This window comes from Coenobita brevimanus, chromosome 23, assembly GCF_032717465.1.
Source record: "Coenobita brevimanus isolate Jiangsu-jjx chromosome 23, ASM3271746v2, whole genome shotgun sequence".
NCBI lineage: Eukaryota > Metazoa > Arthropoda > Malacostraca > Decapoda > Coenobitidae > Coenobita > Coenobita brevimanus.
Genome location: NC_136976.1, coordinates 55,853,564 through 55,875,502, shown reverse-complemented (window position 1 = coordinate 55,875,502; position 21,939 = coordinate 55,853,564). Strand labels below are relative to the sequence as shown.

Sequence of the window (21,939 nt, the reverse complement as noted above, 5' to 3'; positions counted from 1 at the left end):
CGACAAGCGGGGATGCTGGGGGAGTATTCTTGATAAACCCCCTACCCCCAGCCCTTTTATATAAATCTTTGTGTCCATCTACTCCAGTACAGATGTTGTGATACAGCATTTGTACCTACCTAGCTGGATTAATGGTTTAACCAGATCAAATGTCTGTGATTCGTTATTGGTCAGAAACCCAGTAATGGCTAATTAATCTTACATACTGTAGGTAATGTCAGTACCTTCACAATATCAGCAGAAATAAAGGTCTTTTATGCAAAGAGAATCGGTACAGGTACTATCTGGTTATCATTTGCTGTATTACCTTTACCTCTGCTTTTGGAACTGCAGCTGGCTTTATTACTTGGTTAGATATCTTTGCAACTATCATATTGACACTTGCAGTTTTCTCAAATATCTGTGGCCTTCAAATTACAACTTACTATAGCCTGAAAGTTTTGCAAGGAGTTAGTGTCATGCTTGGGAGCAGGTAGCTCAGTTAAACTTTTGACTAATTTAGTAATAATCTGCTCCTTGTCTTTGTAATGATCTCTAAGAATAGTCAGTCACTTCATACATATTATCATCTGCAGACAATCTCGTATTAGTTTATAGGATGTGCCTTTTTCCTACTGTAATAGGTAATATAATTTATTAACATTCGAGAGATCTGATCTGTGAGGATGGACTAAATATTTTTATCCCAGTATGTGATCCAGTTCTGTTTACCATTTAATTTTGGAGGGGATAGCTTAGTTAGTGTTGCCTTACAGAATACATTCGCTGTTTACTTGTGCATTTTTGCTGTTTGATCTTTATTCAGTTCCACATTTGAATGTGAGGCCAGGGAGGCCTAGGTTTATTATTTAAAAGTTGAAAGGAAGGATGGGACTGGAGTGCATTGTTGCTGTGATGAGGAGGGGCAGATTGAGATTGATTGGGCTTGTGGAGAGGATAGAGGATGACAGTTGAGTGCAGAAAGTGAGAAGTTGAACATCAAGAGTAGGGTTGCAAGAGGCACACTGAAAAAGACCTGGGATGAAGTCACAGAGTGAGACCTCGGGAATAAAGGACTGAATAAGGAGGCTGCCAGAGATTGAGCAGTTTGGAAATTCAGCATTAGGTGGCCAAGGCTGATGTATACAAGCATGTTGAAGCCTTTATAAATGATTCAAATCTAAATAATTTATAAATTATTCAATATTTTCTCATGTTTAGTATATTCTGCTGTCTAAATCTTCATCATAGCTTTGAGAATGTTTGCATCCAGCTTCTCATATAATTCTTTATATGCAGACCACCTCTCTTTTGCAGTAGTCAGGAGACTTCTTAACTTCCCCTTTTGTAACTGGGTTTCCTTGGCAGTCCCCATACAGTCATTAATGGTTCATGTTACCCACCCTTGTTTGTGCTTCGCAGCAGTTTTTAAGAACATCTGACAGTTGTATCTGAAAGGATAAGTTTCCTCAGAGGGTTTTGTTTAGCTTGGCTGTGTGTGTGTGTGTGTGTGTGTGTGTGTGTGTGAGAGAGAGAGAGAGAGAGAGAGAGAGAAAACAATATAAGTCTATCAGATTTTATCCAGTTTTAACCAAGCTAATGAAAGGGTTGAGAGTCAGTCAGTGAGTATAGCTGTTGTTTTTTAGAACAGTGCATCAGAGGTCAAGGTCACATGGCTAGGTGCAAGTTTGCCCGAGCAAAATCAGCTTATAGTTTTTATCCAGTTTTGACCAAACCTGGAGGAAATGTTGAGGTTAAGGTGAGAATAAAATGATTCAGTTTTCATAAGTCAGTCAGTAGGCAAGTCAAAGTTCAGAGTGTGTGTGTGTGTGTGTGTGTGTGTGTGTGTGTGTGTGTGTGTGTAACAGAATAAACATTTTATCCATTTTTAACAAAACTTAGTGAAAAGACTGAGGGTCAACCAAAGATTTTTTTTTTTTTACTATTACATAGTTAAAAGGTCAAAATCACTGGGCAAGATCCTTATAAAAGCTCGAATTCAGTTTCAACCGAACTCTGTGGAGGGGTAAAGGATAAGGCAAAAATAAAAAGATTTGATTTTGAGGACAGTCATAGATCAAGGTCACAAGGCAAATTCAGCTCAATTTTTGTCCAGTTTGAACCACTCTCGATGGAAGGGTTAAGGTTAAGAAATGTGTCAATTCATATTTTAGAACAATCAGTCAGAGGTCAGAGTCACAGGGCAGAATCATAGGTATACCCATGTGTGTTGGTGAACAAAATGGCTAATGCAGTTTTGACCTTATTTACATTAGATCAGACTTGGTGGATGAGTTGATGATAACCAGAGTCTAACTTGGTATAATTTTTAAAACAATAGGTCAGATGTTAAGGTTACATGGCAAGGTCAACTTAAAACAGCTTTTTATCCAATGTAGAATAGCCTTTGTGAAAGGGTTCAGGTTAAAACAGGATAAAGATATTTTATTTTCAGAGTAATCAATCAAATTTCAAGGTCAGAAAGGTCAAAGGTCAAGGTGAATGGGCAGTGTCAGTTCAAACAGTTATGATCTGATTTGAACCACTGTTGGTGGAAGAGTAAAAAATTAGGCAGAAGTAAAGTAGTAAAGTAATTCAGTTTTAAACCAATCAGTCGGAGGTCAAGGTCTCATGGCAGAATAAAATTTTAAGCCCTTAGACCAGTTGTTGGCACACTCGCACACACATACACACACACGTGCTACAGGAGAGAGATGGTTGGGTGGATTGTGTGTATTTGGATTTGGAGAAGGCCTTTGACAAGGTATCCCATAAGAGACTAATGTGGAAACTAGAGCATATAGGAGGTCTGAAGGGGAACCTCCTGGAATGGATGGGAGACTTTTTGAGAAACAGACAAATGAGGACAGTAATAAAGGATAGGATGTCTGGATGGAGGGAAGTAACAAGTGGAGTCCCACAGGGCTCGGTGTTGGCGCCAGTAATGTTCCTGATTTATGTAAATGATATGGTAGACGGAGTGAACTGTTATGCAAGTCTGTTTGTTGATGATGCAAAGATCTTGAGGAAGGTAGAGGTTGAGGAGGGTTGTAAAATGCTGCAGGAGGATCTGGATAGGATACACGCTTGGAGCCGGATGTGGGAAATGAAATTTAATGCAAAGAAATGTAAAATATTGGAAATGGGTAAAAGTATCAGTAGGCCATCATTGAATTATTTGATGGGTAATGAATCAATCACAAAAGCGAGAGAAGAGAAAGATTTGGGAGTGCTGGTCCAGGACAGTTTGTCACCTGAAAAACACATTAACGAGGCAGTTAGAGAGACATATAAACTCCTGACTAATATAAGAGTAGCTTTTCATTATATGGATGAGGAGATGATGAAAAAATTGTTAGTGGCCATGATTTTCCCCAGGTTAGAATATGCAGCAGTAGTGTGGTCCCCATACAAAATCAATCAATCAATCAATCATTTCCTGTGGCACCCTCGGGGATGCATAGGGCCTCGATGAACTCACACCACCACATCCTATCTTGTGCTAACTCCTCAAGATCTCCCCAACACTCATCTCCAGCTTCCCGTCTCATTGTCCTCACCCACGTCTCTTTTGGCCTTCCTCTACCTCTCCTACCAAGTGCCACCCACCCTGGTGTACCCCGTACTATTCCCTGTCTCCTATACACATGTCCTAGCCACTTCCATCGTGAGAACCTAACATATTCATCGACCGGCTGCACTCCCGTTATTTCTCTAATTCTACTGTTTGGTATCCTTTCCCACCACTTAACTCCTAATATTCTTCTAAGTGCTTTGTTTAAACACCAAGAATTTATTTTCCATAGTCACTGTGCTGTACCAAGACTCGTGTCCATAAATTAAGATACAGTACTCCTAACCATTACCTTATAAAGTTTGATTTTTGTATGCACAGAAAAATTTTTATTATTCCAAATATTTTTAAGCATTCCCATTGCCTGATTAGCCTTCTTTAACCTTTCCTCGAATTCAAAGTTCAAAGAACCATCCTTGGCTAAATACGTACCTAAATATTTAAACCTATCAACTTGCTTTACAACCATACCTCCAATTACACATTCCTGCGCATTTTCCATATTCATATTGATTATTTCAGTTTTTCCACAATTAATAACCAAACCCACCTTGCAACCTTCACTCACCAAACAGTCCAACACTCTCTGCATCTCTTCTGGCCCATCACAAATCAAAACTATATCATCTGCATAATCTAAATCCAAAAGTTTCCTGTTCTCTCCCCAAAGTATACCTGCACCGGTTTCTGTTCCAATACGTTTCATGATGTAATCAATGACCAATATAAATAGTAAAGGCGATAGAACACCACCTTAAATTACTCCGGACTTGACTTCAAACGAATCACTCAGACAACCATCAACCATCACTGTACAAAATGTGTCCTCATGCATGTTCATAATGACCCTCACAAACTCTTCTGGTATTCCATAATGTCTCATGATCTTCCCCATAGTCTCTCTCGAAACACTATCAAAAGCCTTTTCAAAATCAACAAAACAAAGACTTAACGGTACTCTCATTTCATTAACTTGCTGCATCAAATGCCTAACTATAAAGTTCTGATCATTGCAACCACATCCCTTTCTAAAACCAGCCTGTTCATCCCTCAGAATACCCTCAACCACCGGCTCCAACCTATTTAACAACACTCTACTGAAAACTTTCAAAGCTATCGGTGACAAAGAGATTCCCCTCCAATTACCACATTCACTCAGGTCTCCCTTCTTCGGAACTTTAACAATTACACCGTTCTTCCAAACTGATGGTAGTAACCCCGTCACCCATATCTTATTGAATAGCTTGGTCAAGATCATTATTAATCTATCCCCCTCCACTTTAAACATTTCCGGAAATAAACCATCCTCCCCTGGTGCCTTATTATTCTTTAACTGTTTTACTGCTTTCTCCACTTCTGCAAGTCTCAACTCTCCTGTTTCTATATTTAAATCTTCCTGAGCAGACGGTATATCCTCTTCTGGTGGTATTGGTCTATTAAGAACTGTCTCAAAATGCTCTTTCCATCTATTTTTAATATCTCCATCTTTGGTCAATAAATTTCCTTCCCTGTCTCTAACTGGTATTTCCTTGCGTTTACCCCATACAAAAAGAAAGATATAAACAAGATTGAGAGAATACAGAGAACATCAACCAAAATGGTCCCCAGTCTGGCAGATCTGTCGTACAGAGAGAGGCTGGAAAAGCTGGATTTGCCTTCCTTAGAAGAAAGGAGAAAGAGAGGCAACATGATTACAGTGTTCAGGACCATGGTGGGAGTAGATAAAATTGACAAAGAAGATCTGTTTTTATGGGATAAGAGAGCAACGAGAGGACACGGAATGAAACTGAAGAAACCAAGCTGCGTGAAGGATAGCAAGAAATATAGTTTTCCTTATAGATGTAAAGACCTGTGGCATAGCCTGGAAAAAAAGATTGTCCAGTCTAAAAACTTGAATGAGTTTAAAGCTAAATTTGACTTCTTGAGAAACAGAGATGGGACCCCACCAGCGTAGCTCATTTCCTGTATATCACAAATAGGTAAAAAATTAGGTAAACACACACACACACACACACACACACACACACACACACACACACACACACACACACACACACACACACTCATGAGGTGGTTGTGTGTGAAATGAATCCAGCCTAATACTTACCAGTAACTGTCTGCTGATCCAAGAACTCATACATCATGTAGTGAATAAGTGTACCACAGTTGTGCACTTCTTAGATATTTTACTGTATAATATTGTTCCAAGAGAGTGTTGACAGTGTGTTTTGTTATAATTTACAACACAAATTGTCCCAGCATATGGTTACACTTTCAACCCTATCATTACTATCAGCTCTTTTTAGGAATAATAATCATACTTCATCTCTTTTCTAGTAGTAAGCGTTCCTCTGCATTGTATTTTTTAAATCAGAAGGTGTGGCTACTTTGTTCCTGAGGCTAATGCCTCTCCTAAACTGAGTGAATTATTTTGGCAGTGGCCTTTATTTAATATTTGTACAGTATTAGAATATTTATAATAAGTATTAAAAGTAAAATATGTGTACATTGTCACTGCTGTTTGAATGCTTATCTCTGGTAAAAACAAAAATTTCATAAGAAAGTAGCATATTCAAACATCCAACTGCCACATGAGAACCAAATGCTGGGTGTGTAATGTGCTGTAGCTAATTTCTGCACAAAGTTTATATACTAATAGTTTCTTGTGTGGCACTGAAAACCCTTGCTTCAAGTGCCAGTTGCTTTTGTTCCTTCTGAAGCATTGCTCTTGGGATTCTGTAATTTTTCAGTTTTATGACATTTTTCTATTCATAATCTAGTCGTGCTCTAGTGTGTTGTGTAGGACTGTAGTTACTGATTGGGCCTGTTTCTTAGTAAAAAATTGTAAAATATGTTTAAATCTCAGGACTGACGATGTCCATCTATCATCTGGTGTAAATTGATGAAATGCCTGTAACTCACAGCTTAATTTGTATTAAGTGTTCCTCATTGTGGATATGCTTCTTTACTTTTGAAAAGTTTATTGTTTCCATGTGTATTGTATAGCAGTTTTAATTAACTAACCTATATAGAAGATACTTACAAGCTATATGATTTCAGGGTTTTCAGAAGCAGACATTGCGAGAAGTCTGCTCTTCACTGTGAGCAACGACATAGGACAGATTGCTTCCTTGTATGCCATGCTGCATGGGTTAAAGAAGGTAGGTTGTTGAGCTGACTGTACCATCATGGATTGCAAGTAGCTTCCTAATTTCATAATCTGGGCATTCAATTACCATCCATCCATTCATCATCCAATCCTATGTTGCCCCATGAGGAGCGTAGGAGCCCGGGGCCAGGCAAGTTGGTCTTGACACTTAAGATGAGAGTGACCAGCCTCACTCATCCCTGAGTGGCATTATGTGAGCGATAAACCTGACCCACCCCTTGGATATAAATCTACACAGGCTTAATCCAATTGGAGCACCAAAATTACCCACTAAACCACCAGGTGCCATAATTTGGTTATATGGTTACCACCCAGCTTAGTAAATGGTTTCCTGGTATACAGGAAACCATCACTCAGTGTAGAGTCACCCATAGGCAGAAGGAAGAGGAATGAATGAAGGAAAGAAAGACAGGAGAGGAAGTGTAAAGTCACCCATAGACAGAAGGAAGAGGAAAGAATGAAGGAAAGAAAATTATGAAGGAAGGAAGAGCAAAACTATAATAATTAAATTTCCCAGTACAGTGGTAGACTCACTTGATGTAGGGCTACCCTTCAGTGACTTTACGCAGACTGACAAGCAGATAGGTTTCTCGTAAACCAGGAAAACATTTGCTATGCTGGGTGGTGGCTGAATCGGTAGAGGTTGCTTGCAGTCCTAATGGACCCAGGTTCAATTTTCGACTGGGGCAGGGAACAGTCTAAGGATCTGAATTTCACTAAGCACACTTTTCTGACCTCCCAGAAGACCCATCAACATGTCCTAAAAACATCCCTGCCAATACCAATACACCAGTCCTATAAAAGGTAGCCCTAGTATGTATTCAGTATGCACTGTGGGTGTTACCACTGAAGTGGTAATGTGGAGTCGTATGTGGGAGTGACCGCTGGGCCTTAGGAAAAGGCTTTGAAGCCAATGCCCAGAGTTGGGTATTTAAAAAAAAAAAAAAAAAAAAAAAAAAAAAAAATGTTTTCCCTGTGTCAAGTTGACAAAGTGGGTTGGTGAAGGGCTAGTGTCTTAAAACAGGAAACTGAAAATACAAACACAGAGCCTCAGACCTGGATGCAATTGCAGTTAACAACCAGGGACCAGACAAGGGACATGTTAAGAATGGCAGTGTGGACTGTGAGAGGTGCAAATGGTGAGGTGAAAGAAAGTGATATTGTACAGGTGCTTGAGGATGCAGATTATATATAAACAGGCTGACAGACCAAATGGAGAGGTGAATGAATGAGAGAGTGGTATTATGGATTGGGTATATGTGCTGGAGTGAATGAGAATGTTTGGGCAAAGGAAGGTGTATGCATTGCTGTGTGCAAGATATGGAAGGAGAGTAATGGGAGTATGAATCAATTAGATGTCAGATGGTGTGAATAAGAATAAAAATGGGAATACAGTCATGGGCAGTCATTTGTGTTCATGCTCCAACAGAGGACTGTGCAAGTGAAAATTGAGTTTTGGATGAATGTGGAAGCTTGCTTGGAGAAATTTGAGAGAAATGAGAGAATGTTTTTAATGGAGATATGAATGGAAAGTGGGGAATGTTAGAGTAGATGGGATGGTTGATCAGTGGGATGTACCCTTTGAAATGGATAGGAATGGTAGTGCTGTTAGACATTTGTGCAGGGGAGGGCATGGCAATAACTAATACCTTCTTTAGGTACAAAATGAACCACAGGTATACATAGCTAATGACAAGGAGGGTGGATGTAGATGTAGATGGACGTAAGGAAATGATTGATTATACATATGTTAATTATCTATGCTGGACGTGAGAGCATATGCAGGTTGGGAGAGTGGACTATTTGATCACTAAATGGTAGTGCCTAAGATGTGGATGTAAAAGCATGGATGATCAGAGGCATACAAAGGAGGAAACACTTCCTATAAAGAGAGCAGAAAGGTTGTAGGAACAAGAAAAGGCAAAATGCAGCAGAGAAGTGGAGGAGTGATAGGTACAACTTGGAGCAGATGGAGGAGGAGGAATCATGTGAAAGATATTCACCGAAGAAATTTCTGCAGCGTGTGAGATAGTGTGTGGAGTCAGGAGAAGATGTAAGAGGGTGAAAGGAGTTGCATGGTATCATAAAGAGATGAAACAAGCTATGGAAGAGAAGAAAGCATAAAGTGACTGGATGGAAAGTAGAGGAATGGTGGAGGTGGAGAGATGGAAAAAAGAATTACAGTACATGTAAAGAAAAGGAGAGATGTGAAAAGGCTGGTAAGAGAGAGTACAGAAAGAGTGGATGAGGAGTTTGGGATAGTTCTGAATGTAAAATAGGGGGAATATAAATGGCTGAGGAGTTTGGGAGATATCTGAATTTCAAAAAGAGGGAAAAAAAAAAGTCTTTTGGAAGGAAGGTCAGGAAAATTATGCAGGGTGATAAGGGAAGTTGTAAAGGGTGAAAGATAAAAATGACAGAATGTTGGTGGGGTAGGAAAAGAAAGTTATCAGATACAAAGAAAATTTTAAGGAATTGTTGAAAAAGCTATTGTTCGCTTATACAGTCGTAATATTCTAGCACCATTTTTTGTGTGATGGCTGTTTCCACCAATACAATTGTTATGATCCCCTACAGAACCTCAGTAGTCGATGTACAATTGCCATTTTTGCTTATACTGTTGCTGTGATTTCAGCGGTCAATGTACATTTGCGATTTTTGTTTATACCATCATTAAGATTTCCCACAAAGCCTCAGCAGTCAGTGTACAATCACCATTTGCGTATACAGTCACTATGATCCTTTTGAAGATGGCTTTTGAATTTGGTCATTATCAGGTGTGTCAGTGTCAGTATAGTCAAACAGTAGTGTGGTGTTGAACTTAAAACAGGAAATGAAGTTACTGCTAATTTAGGTGAGTTAGAAACTTGTTATTATGCTCATGTTTTGTAGTTAACCATTTCTGGAAACTTATCTCCACTAAACTCTTATTATAATGTATTCAGTTTATGATTGATCATTAACAATTTGGATTTCCATTAATACATCCCAGTTATAAAATGAGGTTTGCCTGCAAAGGGAACACAAGTAATACAAGTGGTTGGGAAATGACTGGGAGAAGAAGAGAGACGAGAAGGGAGCAAGAGATTAGCAGGACGGGAGTATTTGAAGCAGTTGTATCATCCATTTCATTTATAAGGGCTCCAACATGCTTGCATGCATCAGCCTTGGTTACCTTATGGTGGCTTTTCACACGTCTCAGTCTGTAGCAGCATCCCTATTCAGTCCCTTATCCCTGAGGTCACACTTTATGTTTTGGTCTTTTTTTTGGTCTGCCTCTTGTAGCCCTACCGTCGACATTCATACCTCTCGGTTTCCACACCCAGTTGTCAACTTCCATCCCTTCAGTATTAAACCATCTCAGTCCACCCTTCCTCATTACAACACCAGTACATTCAGGTCCCATCCTTCATCTCAGCTCAGCAGTTGCAATTGTAGCCCCTCAAGGCCTCGCATACAAGGCCACTACACATGCATCTAATCATTGTCATTCCTGCCCGCCTTTAGCAAGGCAAGGCAATATTGTTTTTGTCATTTTGTGTGTGTGTGTGTGTGTGTGTGTGTGTGTGTGTGTGTGTGTGTGTGTGTGTGTGTGTGTGTGTGTGTTCCCAACACATCTGGAAAAGTTGTGGACAAATTTTCTCCAAACCTTCAACAAATAGCAACTATGTGGATGTGCAGAAACCTATTACTTTTGGTGGGGATTTTCTTAGAGATGACTGAATGCCAGCCACCATATATATTTTAATATGGATTGGCTTTTGGCAAAATGTGGTAGCTGAATTCCTTAGAGTTGTGCAAATTATCTTCAGATTTGGTTTGTACATAACTTGTACCTTATCCAACAACATACCTTGCCAGGCGATTAGCATTCAGCCCCCAAACGCTTTTGTTTCTTTTCTGTTTGCATCAGCATACAAATATCCTCTTCCATTACTGCCCATGTCTTACCACCATATAGCATTACACTCCTGACACACGATGGATAGCCTAGAAGGACCTCTTAGCATGGAGGAAGAGCCCTCTCATTGTTAGGAGATGCAACAGTTCCTTGAAATTCCTCCAACCACACCTTACCTTAGCCACAGAGCTAGCTTCATCCCAACTTCCTGCACATAACATGTCTCCCAAATATCAAAACTTCTCCACACACTCAAGGGACTGCACAGCAATATCGATATTTTAATGCTTCTCAATCTCTACATGCTCTCCTCAAAACACAGCACATGCAAAATCAGCATTATTGCTTACTCCGCCTCCAAGAACAAACAAAAACAAGGTAATCGGTCTATCTATTTCCAGACGTCTTAATCCCGTGAAGGGTGGCCACAAAGAAATTATCTCCATGTCGTCCTGTCCCCTGCCATTTCATTGCCCTGCTCCCGGCTCACACCCCCCTCTCTCATATACCTCTCCACTCCATCCCTCCATCTCATCCTAGGCCTCCCCCTCCCTCTCCCCCCTATCCACCTCACTCACACTCTCTCTCCTCTCCACATGGCTAAACCACCTCGATGTGTTTCTCCTAACACTTCCTGTCACATCCACATCCACACCACAATGCTTCTTCACTTCCCCATTTGTCAGTCTGTCTCTCCATGTGACTCCACATGCTTCTCTCAAATAACTTAATTCCACTGCTCTCACTCTTGACTTCTGTCCCTCCAACAAGGTCCAACCTTCACTTCCATACATTAGGGCTGGTATCACAATACTGTCATGTAGTAACGTTTTCACTTCCATTTTCACTTTCCTGTTTCTTATCACTGCCTTCAAGGAACCAGCAATCTTTCTTCCTTATTGTACACTTTCAAGCACTTCACCCTCTAAACTTCCATCCTTACTCATCACACTACCCAACTACTTAAACGCACTCACATTTTCCAGTTCCTCCTCATCCAACCTCACTGTACATTCACTGACTTCAGTTCTCTTGAAGACAATAACTTTACTCTTCCCTACATTCACCTTTACATTCCGTTTCTTACACACTCTCCCAAACTCATCCACCAAGCCTTGCAGCTCCCCTTCGTCTTCACTTAACAACACAGTATAATCTGCAAAGAACAGTACAGGGAGTTTCCAAACACTGCCCTCTTTCACTAGGGCCACTCCAACATCCACTGCCCTGCCTTGTATCTCCTGTATAACCCCATCGATATACAGATTGAATGACCATGGAGACATGACACATCCTTGTTTCAATCCAACCTTCAAATAGAAAAATTCACTCAGTTCACTGTCCACATGCACTACAGCCTTAGCACCCTCATACATACCCTTCACGGCCTTCAACATCTTCCCATCAAGGGCGTAGCCGGGAAAATGAATTGGGAGGGCCAAAAAATTTCCACTGGTAACTTTGCATGGTTGGATGATTTATTGGCAAAAATAAAGTGAGAAATACTACTCATGGCTACAGGCGTGAACATTAATTCTAATAAATTTTACAGAAATAAAAAAAAAATAGATTCAACTCAGGCAAGGGCGTAGCCGGGAAACTGAATTAGGGTGGGCCATGGGCCCCCTGGACCCCCTCCCTGGGTATGCCCATGCTTCCCATCTGCTCCATATATTTTTAATACTTTCCACAATCCTTGTCTCTCCACCCTGTCATACGCTTTCCCCAAATCCATGAAGGCCGCATACAACTTCTTTCCCTTCTGTAGAAACTTTTCCACCAAAGATGTAAGGATGAATATCTGATCTACACAACCTCTTCCCTTCCTAAAACTTCTGTTCTTCTTCAACTATTTCCTCTGTTATTTCCCTAACTCTGTCAATAAGTATTCTACCATATACTTTTCCTATTCCACTAAGAAGACAAATGCCGTCATGATTGCCACACACTTCTTTTTCCTCTGTTCCATTGTACTGTACAGAGGAATAATTATACCTGACTTCCAATCCCCTTCCTCCCAGGCCAATCTGCACATCTTCCACTTCCATTCTACTACTATCTCTCCCCCATGCTTCAGCATTTCCCCACACACTCCAACAGTTCCTGGGGCTTTTCCCATTCTGGCTTTCTTCATTGCTTCCACAATTTCCATCCTACTGATTTCTTCCTCCCTTCTCACCTCCCTCCTTCTCCAAGCCATTCTCCTGCCACTTATACTCGTATTATTTTCAGTCTGTATGTTCAACAATTCCTTAAAGTGTTCTCTCCATATGTTCACTTTTTCTCCCTTCTCCACTAGTAATCTACCATTTTTATCTGTTACTCCCCAACTAACTTCTTTGGCACCCTGTCTAACTGTCTTTACCTCTTTCCAGAACATTTTTGTACATTCTCTCCACTTTACACTGAAATTCCTTCCAAATTCTCATCCACCCTCTTCTTATGCTCTCTTACTAATCTTTTTACCTCTCTCTTCCTCTCTGCATATAACTCTCTCTTCCATCACTCAACCTCTTCCACACCCCTGTTTCTCATCCACTCAGTATATGCTTCCTTCTTTTGTGCCACAGCCTTTCTTCATTCCACCATGCTGTTCCTTGCACCCCATTTTGTCTCTCTTCACCCCACACACCACCTCACATGCTGCACAGATTTCTTTTGTGAATATGTTGCACACACCTTCCACGTCCCCAATCTGCTCCAATCCATATTTACCCATCGCTCTTCCACGTCCCTCTTATATTCTGCCTTTTTTCCATCCTCTTGTAACCTTTCCACCGTCCTTGCTTAATACTACTACTTCTTGTTCTTCCCTTCTTCTATTTCTCCATTTCATTTGGACTTCCCTAACCTCTACATACACTTGCAGCCATTATCCAAATATCCATACAAGATAATAGAGAGCCAAATTCAAGATCCATTCATTTTGAGATGCCTGGACACACTGCGTTTGAAAGACTGGAGACCACTGGCAGCAGGAAATACAGACAGAGGGAGACAGTTCCAGTGCTGACTTGTTGCATACATGAAGGACTGAAAGTAATGCTTAACTCTGGCCTTAGAATTGAATAGAAAAGGGATGAGAGTTTGTTGCTAGACGGTTGCTACGTGTCAGCCGTAGTTCAGAGGAGCAGTGACCATTGAAGTAGCAATAGAAAAGAGATAAAAGATGCAACAGTGAGACAAAGAGACAGAGGTTGAAGGGAGCCAGTATGAGGAGGAGAGTTAATGAGACGAAAAGCCTTAAAGTTTGATTCCACCTTGTTGAGAAAAGCTGTATGTGGGGATCCTCCCCACACATGAGAGTTGTACTGTACACAGAAGTGAATAAAACCTTGGAATAGAATCAATATCTGTGCAGAGGTAAAGAAAGCACCGAGTCGGCTTAGCACACCCACTCTCTTGGAAGCATATTTTGCAACACAGATAATATCTTCTTTCCAAGATAAATCCTGAGATAAAGAAACCCCAAATATGTTTATAGATGATACAGAATTGAGCTGAATTTTGTTTAAAATTAGAGGGTACACCTGTGGAAGATTTAGTCAAGTTGATAGAGAGCTGAGATTTTGATGCATTGAAAACAACCAGATTATTATTACCCCAGTCAGAGATATGAGCCAAGTCAGACATTAGGTGTGCCATAGGCTCATCTTTTGATTGTTGGAGTAACTGCTGAGATGGATGCTGTGGGAAACAAATGGAAAGGTGAAGGGCAGAGTCATCAGCATACAAGTGGATAGGGTTGGATGTACAGCTTAGAAGTTCATTAATGAGTATAAGGAAGGGAGTGGGTGACAGGTCAGAGTCCTGAGGAGCAACACCATTGGTAGCTCTAGGAGAAGACCAGTAGCCGTCTACAACAGCAACTGTAGAATGACCAGAAGGGAAGTAGAGGTAAAGGCACAGATAGAAGGATAGAAACCATAAGAAGGCAGTTTGGAAATTGAAGATTTATGCCAGACATGATCAAAAGTCTTTGAGATGTCATGTGCAATGGCAAAACTTTCTCCAAAGTCCTGAAAGGAGGATGGCCAGAAGTCTGAAAGGTAGGCGAGAAGATCACCAGTGGAACATCCCTGGCAGAACCCATACTGACGATCAGAAAGAAGGTTGTGATAGGAAAGATGCTATAAAATTCTTTTGTTAAGAATGTACCCAAAAACTTTTGTGACAGAAGATGTTAAAGCATTTGGGTGCTGGAGGGACAGGAATGGTCTCCCTTCTTTTAGACAGGCTGAATATGAGCAAATTTCCAGCAAGAAGGAAAGGTGCAAGTTGATAGACACACAAAGGGGAAAGAGTTTACCTAGGCAGGATGTAAGCACAGAAGCACAGTTCTTAAGGACAACAAGAGGGACCACATCCGGCCCATATGCCTCATTATTTTTTTAGGCCAGTGTTGGCAGAAAATACATCAACTGAAGAAATTTTAATATCAGCCATAAGTAAGTCAGAGGGGGGAAGTGATGGAGGAACTGCACCGGAATCGTTTAATGCACCCACTTTTAACAACATTGCACAAGGTGGAGTTATTTCCCACACTCTTGTGGCAAACTGCACATGACCACACTCCCTCAGCTTTGACAGTACCTCCATCAGTCAAAGGTATCACATTTGCTTTATGTGTGTTTACTTTCAAACCCTTGCACCCCATTCCATCTGTCCACTTCCTGAATCTTTCCTCCACATCCTTCTCATTCTCCACAGTCAGCACCAAATCATCAGCATACAGCATCTCCTTTGGGAGTCCATTTCAGATGCCATGTGAGAGAACTTCAAGCACCATGACAAAAATAAGTAGCTCAAAACTGACCTCTGATGCATGCCAGCATTCATGGAAAACCCATCACTCAAATCTCCATTCTCTCACATGGATGCGAGCATCCACATACATAGCCATAACCACTGTAACCAGGCACTCTTCGATCCTAAGCTTTCTTATTGATCACTTCACCACCTCCTATGGGACTCTGTCAAAGGCCTTGTCCAAATAACAAAGATCATAACACAGCTCCCTTTTCTTCCTTTTTTGTTTTTTCGTACTGCTGTTGCAAAGTGAATATTACCTCATTGGCCCCGTTGCCTGGCATAAACCCAAATTGCATCATTGGTATTCAATCTTTCACTTATCATGCCTTCTGAGACTATCTCCATTGTCTTCATTATCTGGTCCAGAAGTTTTATGTCTCTGTAATTAGCTTCTCCAGGGCATCACCCTTCCACATAAACACATTTACAATCACATCCTTCTGCCAGTCATCAGAGATAACACTATCTATCTATCTATCTATCTATAGCCCGACGCCCTAATCCCGTAAAGGGTGGCCGCAGACAAAACGCCTCCAAGTCGCTCTGTCACCCACCATTTGACTACCCTCCCCCCAACTCACCCCCCCTTCCCTCATATACCTCTCAACTCCATCCCTCCACCTCATCCTCGGTCTGCCCCTCCCTCTCCCTCCCTCCACCTCACTTACATACACCCTCTTAGTCAGTCTTTCATTCTCCATTCTCTTCACATGTCCAAACCACCTCAGTGTATTTCTCCTAATCTTCTCAACCACATCCACATCCACCCCACAACGTTCCTTCACTTCTTCATTCGTCAACCTGTCCCTCCACGTCACTCCACATGCTCCTTCAAGTAACTCATTTCCACTGCTCTCACTCTTGACCTGTTCCCCTCTTGCAAGGTCCATGCCTCGCTTCCATACGTCAGGGTAATGATCACAATACTATCATGCAGTGACTTCTTAACATCCATACTCACCTCCCTATTTCTCATCACTGCTTTCAGTGTACCAACAACGTTCCTTCCCTGCTGTACCCTTTCATGCACTTCATCCCCCAAAGTTCCATCCTTACTCATCACACTACCCAAGTACTTGAATGCACTCACATTCTCCATATCCTCACCATCCAACCTCACTGCACACTCTGTGACTTCATTCCTCTCAAACACCATAACTTTACTTTTGTTTACATTAACTTTCAGATTCCTCCTCCTACACACTGTCCCAAATTCATTCACCAAACCTTGCAACTCCCATTCATCTTCAGTCAACAGTACTGTATCGTCAGCAAACAGCAACACCGGAAGCTTCCAAATCTCACCCTCATTCATTAGAGCCACCCCCACATCCACTGCCCTACCCTGCACCTCCTTTACAACCCCATCCATATATATATTAAACAGCCATGGAGACATCACACAACCCTGTTTCAGTCCCACATTGAGATCAAAGAACTCACTCAGCTCACCATCCACTTGCACCGTAGCCCTAGCTCCCTCGTACATACTCTTCACAGCACTCAACAATTTCCCCTCCACTCCATATATTCTTAATACCTTCCACATACCTTGCCTATCTATTCTGTCATAAGCTTTCTCCAAGTCCATGAAGGCAGCATACACTTTCCTTCCTTTCTCTAGATACTTCTCCACTAAACATCTTAGAACAAATATCTGATCTACACACCCTTTTCCCTTCCTAAATCCCCCTTGTTCTTCTCCAACTAGCTCCTCTGTCATATGGCTAACCCTATCAATGAGTATTCTACCGTATATTTTACCAGTCACACTAAGTAGGCAAATACCCCTATGGTTACGACATACTTCTCTCTCTCTCCTTTTCCTTTGTATAAAGGAACATTTATACCTGATTTCCAGTCCTCTGGAACCCTTCCCTCTTCCCAAGCCAATCTACACAACTTCCATATCCACTCCACAACAATCTCACCCCCATACCTAAGCATTTCACCACACACTCCATCAATTCCTGGGGCCTTTCCCAACTTAATATTCTTCATTGCTTCCACTACTTCCGCCCTACTGATCTCTTCCTCCCTCCTCTCATCTCTTCTTCTCCCAGCCATTCCCCAACCACTTATACTCGCACTGCTCTCACTCTCCACATTCAACAAATCCTCAAAGTGCTCCTTCCATCTCAGTTTCTCTCTCTTCTCCACCAACAATCTATTATTCCTATCTTTCACTCCCCTACTATTTCCCCTTTCACACTGCCTTACTTTCTTTACCTCCTTCCAAAACAATTTCTTACTCTCCCTCCATTTCACACTCAGATTCCTCCCAAACTCTTCATCCACTTTCTTTTTACTCTCCTTCACCAGTCTCTTAACCTCCCTTCTCCTGCTCACATATACCTCTCTCTTCTCTCTCTCATCTTCTCCCCTACCTCTACTCGCTAACCATTCACTATATGCCTTCTTCTTTTGTTCCACAGCTTGTTTCACCTCATCATTCCACCATGCTGTCCCTTGCACACCCTTGCATCTCCTCCTCACTCCACAAACCGCCTCACACGCTGCGCCTATCTCTTCCGTGAATATCTTACATATGTCTTCCACCCCTTTCATCTGCTCTAGCTCATACCTTCCCAGTCTTTCTTCCACTATGTTCTTATACTCTGTCATTTTCTCACTATCTTGCAATTTCTCCACTCTTCTCACAGGAGTTGCTTCCTCCTGTCTTCCCCTTCGTCTCCTCAACCACTTTCTTTGCAGCTCCACCTTGGCCATCACTAAGTGATGGTCCGAGACTCCATTCTCCCACCCTTTCCACACTCTTGCATCCAACACTTGTCCTCTCATTCACTCATCCACACACATGTAGTCTATCATTGCCTTTCGTTCAACAAGTTCACCATCCATCCTCCTCATTACTCTCCATGTATACCGGTGGATCATCTTATGCTGAAAGTAGGTGTTGGCTATTGCCAACCCCTTACAAGCACAGATGTCCACCAAAGCACTTCCATTCCCATCTACTTCAGCTGGCACACCCCACTGACCAACCACTCCATCCACTCGTACATTCCCAACTTTGCCATTCATGTCTCCAATCAACAGGACTCTCTCGCTCCTCTCAAACTTGTCCATACACGCTTCTACACTCGCCCAAAACTCATCTTTCACTCTTGTCACTCGATCTTCTGTCGGGGCATACACACATACAATTGCCCACGCTTGTATACCTACTTTCATCCTCACCCATACAATCCTTGCACCCACTGTTCCATACTCTCTTATATTCTCCTTCCACTTCTTGCTTATCATCAGACATACTCCCTCTCTTGCCCTCTCATTTTCATTGACTCCCGCACATATACCTAAACCACATTCCCATTCTCTCACCCTTTCACCTTTCCATTTAGTTTCAGTCAATCCACATATATCCACTTTTGCATCCTCAAGCACCTGAACAATCTCTCTCTCTTTCACTTCATCATTCACTCCTCTCACATTCCACGTTCCCACCCTAAGAATGTCCTTCATCCATTCCTTAGTCGTCAACGTATGGTCCGTCCGGGTCCGAGGCACTTTGTTCACTTTTTTAGTTAGTTCTTTTTACGGGGTGGGACACTAACCCACCACCAACCCTTTTAGTCACCTTGTACGACAAGCAGGGATACTGGGAGAGTATTCTTGAAACCCCCCTACCCCCAGGGGGGGTTTATGAAATCAGTAACTAATCCCTCTCCTCATCATCTGCTGAAGCCTTCAACATTTCAGCAGTCAATCCAGACACCCATCACCTTCCCCAGCTGCATCTTTCCTATTGCTCAGCTTGCAGTAGGAGCATGTGTTAAAGGCTAAGGGCTAGACACTGGATCCACTGACCCCAAACCTTCCGTCTTCCAGTCAGACTCCTCATTCAGCAGCTTGTTATTATGTTCTCTCCAGGCTTCTTAAATATCCTTGCTGTCCACAACTACCTTTACCTCATATACTGCTCATGCACATTGCTCACATGTGATATACTGTACAGGTATACCCCGGTTTAACGATGCAATTGGTTAAGTAAAAACCCATCATTAGGCGGGGTATTGTATCTCGGGGTAGAGTTAACACGTAAAGTATAGGGATGCATTTTTGAGCCATGGGTTTCCCCCCCAGGCAAGTCTTAAACCCACCCAGATGAGTCCAAAAACAAGTTTAAACCAATCTAAATGGCTTAACAGCTGTAAATGAAGCAAACCTAAACCTAACACCTGTAATAACTTACTAAAATCAACAAATAAAATCTGAAAATCGTCAAATGTGTCTGGAAAAAATCAAGCTTAGTAAACTGTATCCCAAAATGACAATGTTCACCCCACCTATGGCTGAAACACATTAATCTAAGTCTAAAAACAGTGTATAAATCAACCTAAACACACAATTTTAGTCTAAAATATCATGAAAATCAGTAAAAAAAAATCAAAACCAGGATTTGGTTAGGCAGGGTATGGTGGTATTTCTACTATCATCTTTAAGCTGGGGTATCACATCTTGGGGTATCGTATATCGAGGTATACCTGTACCAGTTTTCCCTCTTCATCTGATATGCCACCGTAAATACCAAATTCTTTCTTTCCGGCACTGTTAAGTCTATTCAGTAAAAGTCTCTGAGACTCAGTTGTTTTCCCTATATTCCTCCTTTCTGGTCCTTTGCTTGGCAGCCATGTATTCTTCTGTTACCTTCCCTTTTCTGTTCCTGGAAAAGTCTTCTTTTCTCCTTACTTGTGACATCAGCACCCTCATCCCACTACTGTATTACCATACCTTATGTCTTGGTAGGTCCCATATCCATCCACACACTGAATCAGTAACTCTGAAGAAATTGCTCTGGAGATCTCTGTACTCCTCATTAACATTTCTGCTTACAGATCTCTGTTTGGCCACCACTCTACTCGTCTTGCTGTAAAAGGCATCACTTACTGGATTGTTTCTCAGTTTCCTCCAGGGTGCATGATTCCTTTTATTCATACCTGCCCCTTCGATACCATACCACAAATCAGTAGTTTGTGTTGTACACATTCTTTGTTCCATATAACATCACATCCTTCAGCAACCTCCTTTTAGCCTTTGTGATGAGGAAATGGTCAACATATCTATTATAAAAGAAACAAAATGCAGTAGATTCTCAAATTCAGACACTGTTTGGTACTGGAAAAACCTCATGAGATTTAAGTTGTCTAAATGTAGATGGACATCTTATGGAGAATAAAAAGTTATTGCTAAGGGTGGTCAGTGACAGCAGAAACAAATAAAATAATGACTTTTTTTCTCTTCTTGCTCATTCCTTTTAACATGAAATAAGTCCAGACAAAATTATAGAGTACCATTTCCACTATCTCCCTTTCAATATACTGGTATTACCAAATGGATTACCTGTCACTAAATTGTTAAGAAGAAATGAGTCCATCAACTGGAGCAAACAGGCACCTCCCAGTTGCTGCTCTCATCAATGTCTGATCACGGATTTGTGTGGTCATATATTCTCGTAATTTTCAGTTATCATGCATTATCTTCTTTTATTTTGGCTTTTATCACCAAGAATAGTTGTTTTCAGTGAAACTTTTTTTTTTTTTTTTTTTTTTTTTTTTTTTTTTTAAAGCAGTCATTATCCACAAGGTTAGGATTGTTCACCCTGGTTCGTGTCCAGTGGTAAATGAATACTGCACAGTAGGCCCTCCACATTCATGGGGGTTAGGGGACACAGACCCCCACGAATGTGGATTTTCCGCGAATGTTTCGTGTGCTCCCCTCCTCCCAAATGCCTCTACATCTGCAAATCACCCCTTTGAACAAGTGTGCACATACTGTACCTAATAAACCATATCTGGGACCTGAAAGCAGCATAGAATATCACAGATAGTAACAGACCGGCTGTACAAAAACGTGAGAGCACAATTATTGGGCATAATAATGAAATTACAGGAGGTTTGGCTTAAAGGGGGTTTGGCTTGGCAACATAGAGGCAGCAAAACGACTGCAACAGTGGCAGGACACAGACTGAGGGGGAGACAGAGGAGCGTGGGAACACAGTGGGTTGGTGCGGGCCTGTTTTGGTGTGAAATGACCCGCGAGCATCCGCACTGCTACACTTTGCGGCCGTGAACGGAATCTTGGCTCCACAGAGGGGGAATCTGCGAATCTTCAGACCCTGCGAAAATTGATTCCGCAAATGTGGAAAGCCGACTGTACATTTTGTTGTAAAAGAACGAATATACAGAATGCATATAGTTGTTACCTGCACTAATGTTCACTCGTTGTCTTTATTACACACATTTTCAATGGGTTATTGCCTATAAATAATGCAGTATAAGATATACTGTATGTCATTTGCTGTTCATGTGTTGCTTTGGTGCAGGCTAGATTGGGACTGAGGCATCTTAATTTGTAACTGAAAGGATACACAGAATGGACACAGCTGATGCTGTAAAATGTTGGATGTTGGAGTGGCCCTGGTGAGAGTGGATAGTGTTTGGAAACTCCCTGTACTGTTATTTGCAGATGATACTGTGTTTT

The 21,939-nt window shown here is 41.5% G+C and overlaps 1 protein-coding gene across 1 annotated transcript in view; it reads left to right on the top strand.

Annotated features, from left to right (window-relative positions):
- The window catches only part of LOC145392717 (4'-phosphopantetheine phosphatase), a 274,959-nt gene that overhangs the window by 96,642 nt on the left and 156,378 nt on the right, over window positions 1-21,939 (top strand). The window contains exon 8 of the mRNA XM_080267017.1: window positions 6,614-6,714. Within this exon, the coding sequence (XP_080123143.1) occupies window positions 6,614-6,714 (101 nt within the window). The remainder of the gene's footprint in view (window positions 1-6,613; window positions 6,715-21,939) is intronic.